General features: G+C 43.2%; 1 protein-coding gene across 1 annotated transcript in view; it reads left to right on the top strand.

Annotated features, from left to right (window-relative positions):
- Positions 1-6130: 6130 nt before the first annotated feature.
- Positions 6131-8985, top strand: part of rac1a (Rac family small GTPase 1a) — a 10433-nt gene continuing 7578 nt past the window's right edge. The window contains exon 1 of the mRNA XM_061967469.2: positions 6131-6484. Coding sequence (XP_061823453.1) covers positions 6450-6484 — 35 coding nt within the window. The 5' untranslated portion in view covers positions 6131-6449. The remainder of the gene's footprint in view (positions 6485-8985) is intronic.

Genomic DNA, 8985 nt, shown 5'->3' with positions numbered 1-8985 from the left:
TAACCCTGAATAAAACATGAGGTCCTTCTACGAGCTATTAACGACCTACTCAGTGGCCTAGTGGTTAGTGTCCGCCCTGAGATCATACCAAAGACTATAAAAATGGGACCCATTACCTCGCTGCTTGGCACTCAGCATCAAGGGTTGGAATTGGGGGTTAAATCTCCAAAATGATTCCCGGGCGCGGCCACCGCTGCTGCTCACTGCTCCCCTCACCTCCCAGGGGGTGATCAAGGGTGATGGGTCAAATGCAGAGAAGAATTTCGTCACACCGAGTGTGTGTGTGTGACAATCATTGGCACTTTAACTTTCACTTTTAACTTTAATGATGAAAAGGCGATACTATCCCTAAAAGTCTGCTTAATTTTTGGATAGTTTGGTGGAATTCCAAAAATAGCCAATCCTGCACAAGGCGTCTACTTAAAATTTAGTGCATCTGCAAGATGTTTAAAAATATTAATCCAGTAGGCTTTCAGAAAGGCACAGGACCAGAACATGTGTGTCATGTTTGCAGGAGTTTAGAGTTAGTAAAATATATGTGATGGACAACCTTAAACTGTGTTAGAATAAATGGGTTGTACTTGTATCGCGCTTTTTCTACCTTTTTTAAAGGAACTCAAAGCGCTTTGACACTATTTTCCACATTCACCCATTCACGGCGGGAGCTGCCATGCACTGCGCTAACCAGGCCCATTAGGAGCAAGGGTAAATAAGTGTCTTGCTCAAGGACACAACAGACGTGACTAGGATGGTAGAAGGTGGGAATTGAACCAGTAACCCTCCGATTGCTGGCACGGCCACTCTCCCAACTTCGCCACGCCGTCGTCCCCTTTGAACAAGATGTGCTATTATTTTATGTGTATCAATGCAGATTTCCAGTCATTGTCATCCAAAACTTTGCCAAATTCTGCTTCCCAGTCTTTTCTAATTTTGTCAAGAGATGTCTCTTAAGATGGGGTATCAGAATAGCAATTTTAGAAATGATCCCTTTCTGATTTAAGTGAGTCTATTACAGATTGAGGTGAACTACTGGGAAAAGAGCTGTTATTTGATTTAGCAAAGTTACGGATTTGAAAATAACAAAATAGGTGAGAGTTAAACTTTTCACATCGTTCACTGAAGCTAGCAAAGACATTGTTAATATAAAGGTCCCTTAGTCTGACCAGCCCTGAGCTCTGCCATAGAGAAAAGGTTTTATCTTTAAGGAAACATATTTTAATGTTTCTAAAACATTATTCTTCATATCCTTTTTTTTTGTACATGGCTGGACTAATTTCTTCGAACGAATTTCTGAATTTAGGAACTTTTTAGGCGGCTCAAGTCAAACTAAATTAGACGTCCATGTTTAAAAGAAAAGCCTGTTGCTGGTGTTGATGTCAGTGCCTGCATTACACATATCCAACCAGCAGATGGCAGCATTTGACTGTCAACGTCTGACCGGACGTGCTTCGCAGTAGTTTTGTGAATGTTGACGGTTCCTTTGACTCGGCTCTCGAAAGGAGTCGGCTTTTTATTTTTACCCACAAATAGCTCCTTAGATTTGTTTGGGGGGAGGGAGAGTGTTAAATTCATTTTCTAATGTAAAAATAGAATTGGGATAATGTTTGTTTATATGATCGACATTTAAAAGGGGACCTATTAACTTAATAGGTCCCCTTTTTCGCTTAATAGTATTAAGCGAAACCAACTTTTCTGACTTATTGGTACCTGTTGTTTTTTGTGTATTTGGGATCCGCATAGATGGTGTCATTTTACTATTACTTGTTTTGTTCGAAGTTGTACTTTGCTACATTTTACATCTAAAGTATTTACATTAATTTTTTTATTTTTAAATTATTTTTAAATTATTTTTAAATTATTTTTAAATTATTTTTAAATTATTTTTAAATTATTTTTATTTTTATTTTTCCAAGATGGCGCCGCTGTAGTGGCTGTTGTTGGCAGGAGCTCTGTGCTCTTGTGTCATCCTTTTGTGTTTCCCTCTTTTTTTCATGTGTTATTATACAGGTAAAAGCCAGTAAATTAGAATATTTTGAAAAACTTGATTTATTTCAGTAATTGCATTCAAAAGGTGTAACTTGTACATTATATTTATTCATTGCACACAGACTGATGCATTCAAATGTTTATTTCATTTAATTTTGATGATTTGAAGTGGCAACAAATGAAAATCCAAAATTCCGTGTGTCACAAAATTAGAATATTACTTAAGGCTAATACAAAAAAGGGATTTTTAGAAATGTTGGCCAACTGAAAAGTATGAAAATGAAAAATATGAGCATGTACAATACTCAATACTTGGTTGGAGCTCCTTTTGCCTCAATTACTGCGTTAATGCGGCGTGGCATGGAGTCGATGAGTTTCTGGCACTGCTCAGGTGTTATGAGAGCCCAGGTTGCTCTGATAGTGGCCTTCAACTCTTCTGCGTTTTTGGGTCTGGCATTCTGTATCTTCCTTTTCACAATACCCCACAGATTTTCTATGGGGCTAAGGTCAGGGGAGTTGGCGGGCCAATTTAGAACAGAAATACCATGGTCCGTAAACCAGGCACGGGTAGATTTTGCGCTGTGTGCAGGCGCCAAGTCCTGTTGGAACTTGAAATCTCCATCTCCATAGAGCAGGTCAGCAGCAGGAAGCATGAAGTGCTCTAAAACCTGCTGGTAGACGGCTGCGTTGACCTTGGATCTCAGGAAACAGAGTGGACCGACACCAGCAGATGACATGGCACCCCAAACCATCACTGATGGTGGAAACTTTACACTAGACTTCAGGCAACGTGGATCCTGTGCCTCTCCTGTCTTCCTCCAGACTCTGGGACCTCGATTTCCAAAGGAAATGCAAAATTTGCATGGTTGGGTGATGGTTTGGGGTGCCATGTCATCTGCTGGTGTCGGTCCACTCTGTTTCCTGAGATCCAGGGTCAACGCAGCCGTCTACCAGCAAGTTTTAGAGCACTTCATGCTTCCTGCTGCTGACCTGCTCTATGGAGATGGAGATTTCAAGTTCCAACAGGACTTGGCGCCTGCACACAGCGCAAAATCTACCCGTGCCTGGTTTACGGACCATGGTATTTCTGTTCTAAATTGGCCCGCCAACTCCCCTGACCTTAGCCCCATAGAAAATCTGTGGGGTATTGTGAAAAGGAAGATGCAGAATGCCAGACCCAAAAACGCAGAAGAGTTGAAGGCCACTATCAGAGCAACCTGGGCTCTCATAACACCTGAGCAGTGCCAGAAACTCATCGACTCCATGCCACGCCGCATTAACGCAGTAATTGAGGCAAAAGGAGCTCCAACCAAGTATTGAGTATTGTACATGCTCATATTTTTCATTTTCATACTTTTCAGTTGGCCAACATTTCTAAAAATCCCTTTTTTGTATTAGCCTTAAGTAATATTCTAATTTTGTGACACACGGAATTTTGGATTTTCATTTGTTGTCACTTCAAATCATCAAAATTAAATGAAATAAACATTTGAATGCATCAGTCTGTGTGCAATGAATAAATATAATGTACAAGTTACACCTTTTGAATGCAATTACTGAAATAAATCAAGTTTTTCAAAATATTCTAATTTACTGGCTTTTACCTGTATATATATATATATATATATATATATATATATATATATATATATATATATATATATATATATATATATATATATATATATATATATATATATATATATATATATATATATATATTTATTTTTTTTTGCCTTTTGGTTCGGGACCCTTTGGGACTGTGTGACAAGGGTTGGCACTTTCATGACTTCTGCGGTGCTTTTTTGTAAACTTCTGGATCTGCCTCCCGGGAGCCTTTTGCCCATGCAGACCAGCTGCTGGGTCTCTGCCACACCAGAGTCCGTTTGGAGGAACTGGAGGAGATGCAGATGAAGAGACAGGGCTGCGGAGCTAGGGACGGACAGGCTTCACAGTGTCTTGGCTGAATGAGCAGGTATCGGACACCTCAATCTCCTTAGACGCATCCTCGCTCATCCATGCGGACTGGACACTGGTCGAGTTAGTGGGCGGCCGAGAGTGGAGTCGGCTTTCTTGGTTGCTTTGTTGGGTCTGCTCCTGTCTCTGGCTTTGCTCCCTCCACCCCAGCAGACGATGGCGTGGAACACCGCAGAGGCCACCACAGTATATATGTTTCTTTGACTTTTTATTCATAGCTGTATGTAGAAGTGGCTGGTTGCATCAGCTCTGCCCTTTTTATGTCTTTAATGTCCTTTGTGTTCTTTGATGTTTGATGTTTCCCTCTTACACACATGTTGTTTTTTCCCTTGGCCTCAGTCTGGACCCCCTCTCCAGGGGCCCAGGCTTAGACCGATTTTTTTTTCCTCACCCCCCCTATTGTTTACCTGTATCTCACCTTTTTTTGTAAGGGGCGCCGGAAGTTGGCAGACCCGTCAGCGATCCTGTTCTGTCTCCCTGTAATGTTTGTCTGATCTTGAATGGAATTGCGCTGAAAATTTAAATTTCGCCTCGGGATTTTATAAAGTATTTCTGATTCTGAGTTTGCATGTTCTCCCCGTGACTGCGTGGGTTCCCCCCGGGTACTCCGGCTTCTTCCCACTTCCAAAGACATGCACCTGGGGATAGGTTGATTGGCAACACTAAATTGGCCCTAGTGTGTGAATGTGAGTGTGAATGTTGTCTGTCTATCTGTGTTGGGCCTGCGATGAGGTGGCGACTTGTCCAGGGGGTACCCCGCCTTCCGCCCGATTGTAGCTGAGATAGGCTCCAGCGCCCCCCCGCGACCCCAAAGGGAATAAGCGGTGGCAAATGGATGGATGGATGGATTCTGATTCTGATTAAATTCAAGCAAATCAAACTTGCAACTCCACATACAGTACATGGCGGTTGGGAGGATCACGCAGGAGAGGAAAATGGATGTTTCAGGTATGTTTGTGAATAATTCAAAGTAAAAAATGTGAAATTTTCTTATACTAAATTATAAATGCACTTAATGTAGAGTATATGTAGAATATATGTATATTATTTATATAATGCCTATACTGGCTCACCTGCACTGGCTTCCTGTGCACTTAAGATGTGACTTTAAGGTTTTACTACTTACGTATAAAATACTACACGGTCTAGCTCCGTCCTATCTTGTCGATTGCATTGTACCATATGTCCCGGCAAGAAATCTGCGTTCAAAGAACTCCGGCTTATTAGTGATTCCCAGAGCCCAAAAAAAGTCTGCGGGCTATAGAGCGTTTTCTATTCGGGCTCCAGTACTATGGAATGCCCTCCCGGTAACAATTAGAGATGCTACCTCAGTAGAAGCATTTAAGTCCCATCTTAAAACTCATTTGTATACTCTAGCCTTTAAATAGCCCCCCTGTTAGACCAGTTGATCTGCCGTTTCTTTTCTTTTCTCCTCTGCTCCCCTTTTCCTTGAGGGGCGGGGGTGCACAGGTCCGGTGGCCATGGATGAAGTGCTGGCTGTCCAGAGTCGGGACCCGGGGTGGACCGCTCGCCTGTGCATCGGCAGGGAACATCTCTGCGCTGCTGACCCGTCTCCGCTCGGGATGGTGTCCTGCTGGCCCCACTATGGACTGGACTCTTACTATTATGTTGGATCCACTATGGACTGGACTCTCACAATATTATGTCAGACCCACTCGACATCCATTGCTTTCGGTCTCCCCTAGAGGGGGGGGGGGGGGTTACCCACATATGCGGTCCTCTCCAAGGTTTCTCATAGTCATTCACATCGACGTCCCACTGGGGTGAGTTTTTCCTTGCCCGTATGTGGGCTTTGTACCGAGGATGTCGTTGTGGCTTGTGCAGCCCTTTGAGACACTTGTGATTTAGGGCTATATAAATAAAGATTGATTGATTGATTGATATTATATATATATATAATATATTATGTATATTATATTATTTATTATTATTCTTGTCTATTGTGAGCGAACTGTGGTGCTGAATTTCCCCCAGGGATCAATAAAGTACTTTCTATTCTATTCTATTCTAAAAATGTGAATGACACAAATCAAGAGGTTTTGTACTTATGTGATGAAGCCAGTCGGCTCCTGCCGGTCAGGAAAAAAACTGTCTCGTTCACTTCAAAATAGCCTGGTTCACAAGCCGGATCGTTCAAGAACGACCCATGTCCACCTCGCAGGGATCCTCCAGCTTCTGCCACAAACTGTGGGCGTTTTTCCCTCTGAGCTTGACTCCAGAGGTTTTTTTTTTTTTCTCCTCCCCATTGGGTGTTGTCTTGCTTTTCCCGTTACTTTGTAGAGTCCCCTGAGACTTGCTAACTTTGATAACGCCGAATTCTAGTTGTTACTTTAGTTAAACGGCACAACGGTCACTTCATTGTGTGGACGCTTTACTTCTCAAAGCCACACAGGACTTGTTGATTTTCCACTGCCGTTAGCCGGCTAAGCTAATTGAGCTCCAGCGGCTAGCAAGACAGCGCCTCGATGCAGGCCATAAAGTGTGTGGTAGTGGGTGATGGGTAAGTTTCACTTTATTTTTTGCTTTCTTTACACGTCACTCAGACGGCCCAACTAACTGCGGTCGTTGATTAAGTACCAAGTTTTTTTTATTAGCGTGACCCAGTTGGCTAGCGGCTAACAAGCTGCCAACATGAACGACAGCTGTTGCTGAGCCATTTCTGAATCCATAATATATAGGTCAGGCGGTTTGATTCTCAAGTTAGACAACATTTCATGTAGTAGATACATAATGGTTGTTTTTTTATGTAATATATTATACAAAACTTAATTAATTATCTCTGCTGTTTGCAGTGATAATACAGTCGTGGTCAAAGGAACATAATGTCATGGCTGTCTTGAGTTTCCAATAATTTCTACAACTCTTTTATTTTTTTGTGATAGAGAGATTGGAGCACATACTTGTTGGTCACAAAAAAACATTCATGAAGTGTGGTTCCATCCATCCATCCATCCATCTTCTTCCGCTTATCCGAGGTCGGGTCGCGGGGGCAGCAGCCTAAGCAGGGAAGCCCAGACTTCCCTCTCCCCAGCCACTTCGTCCAGCTCCTCCCGGGGGATCCCGAGGCGTTCCCAGGCCAGCCGGGAGACATAGTCTTCCCAACGTGTCCTGGGTCTTCCCCGTGGCCTCCTACCGGTCGGACATGCCCTAAACACCTCCTTAGGGAGGCGCTCAGGTGGCATCCTGACCAGATGACCGAACCACCTCATCTGGCTCCTCTCGATGCGGAGGAGCAGCGGCTTTACTTTGAGCTCCCCCCGGATGACAGAGCTTCTCACCCTATCTCTAAGGGAGAGCCCCGCCACCCGGCGGAGGAAACTCATTTCGGCCGCTTGTACCCGTGATCTTGTCCTTTCGGTCATAACCCAAAGCTCATGACCATAGGTGAGGATGGGAACGTAGATCGACCGGTAAATTGAGAGCTTTGCCTTCCGGCTCAGCTCCTTCTTCACCACAACGGATCGATACAGCGTCCGCATTACTGAAGACGCCGCACCGATCCGCCTGTCGATCTCATGATCCACTCTTCCCTCACTCGTGAACAAGACTCCGAGGTACTTGAACTCCTCCACTTGGGGCAAGATCTCCTCCCCAACCCGGAGATGGCACTCCACCCTTTTCCGGGCGAGAACCATGGACTCGGACTTGGAGGTGCTGATTCTCATCCCAGTCGCTTCACACTCAGCTGCGAACCGATCCAGTGAGAGCTGAAGATCCTGGCCAGATGAAGCCATCAGGACCAAATCATCTGCAAAAAGCAGATGATTTGAAGTGTGGTTATTTAATGAATTTATTATGGGTCTACGGAAAATGTGACCAAATCTGCTGGGTCAAAAGTATACATACAGTTTTTTATGAGACTTTTATTAGTAGATTGCACAGTACAGTACATATTCCTTACATCCATCCATCCATTTTCTACCGTCCGTACGATTGACCACTAAATGGTAACACCCGAAGAAATTTTTCAACTTGTTTAAATCGGGGTCCACGTTAATCAATTCATTGTAGAATGTTAATATTTGGTTACATGTCGCTTGGCAAGTTTCACGGCAATAAGGCGCTTTTGGTAGCCATCCACAAGCTTCTGGCAAGCTTCTGGTTGACTTTTTGACCACTCCTCTTGACAAAATTGGTGCAGTTCAGCTAAATTTGTTGTTTTTCTTCAGCATTGTCCACATGTTCTCTTTGGGGTTTGAGTCAGGACTTTGGAAAGGCCATTCTAAAACCTTAATTTACCACGTTTGACGTGTGTTTGGGGTCATTGTCTTGTTGGAACACCCAACTGCGCCCAAGACCCAACCTCCGGGGTGATGATTTTAGGTTGTCATGAAGAATTTGGAGGTAATCCTCCTTTTTCATTGTCCCATTTACTCTCTGTAAAACACCAGTTTCATTAGCAGCAAAACAGGCCCAGAGCATAATACTACCACCACCATTCTTGACGATAGGAATCGTGTTCCTGGGATTAAAGGCCTCACCTTTACTCCTTCCAACATATTGCTGGATATTGTGGCCAAACAGCTCAATTTTTGTTTCATCTGACATCACATGGACAAAGATAAGACCTTCTGGAGGAAAGTTCTGTGGTCAGATGAAACGAAAATTTAGCTGTTTGGCCACAATACCCAGAAATATGTTTGGAGGAGAAAATGTGAGGCCTTTAATCCCAGGAACTCCATGCCTACCGTCAGAAAACCAACAAATTTAGCTCAACTGCACCAATTTTGTCAAGAGGAGTGGTCAAAAATTCAACCAGAAGCTTGTGGATGGCTACCAAAAGTGCCTTATTGCACTGAAACTTGCCAAGGGACATGTAACTAAATATTAACATTGCTGTATGTATACTTTTGACACAACAGATTTGGTCACATTTTCAGTAGATCCATAATAAATTCATAAAAGAGCCAAACTTCATGAATGTTTTTTGTGACAAACAAGTATGTGCTCCAATTACTCTATCAAGAGTTGTAGAAATGATTGGAAACTCAAGACAGCCAT

Source organism: Nerophis lumbriciformis, linkage group LG11 (assembly GCF_033978685.3).
Source record: "Nerophis lumbriciformis linkage group LG11, RoL_Nlum_v2.1, whole genome shotgun sequence".
Lineage (NCBI taxonomy): Eukaryota > Metazoa > Chordata > Actinopteri > Syngnathiformes > Syngnathidae > Nerophis > Nerophis lumbriciformis.
This window is presented reverse-complemented; position numbering and strand designations above follow the sequence as displayed.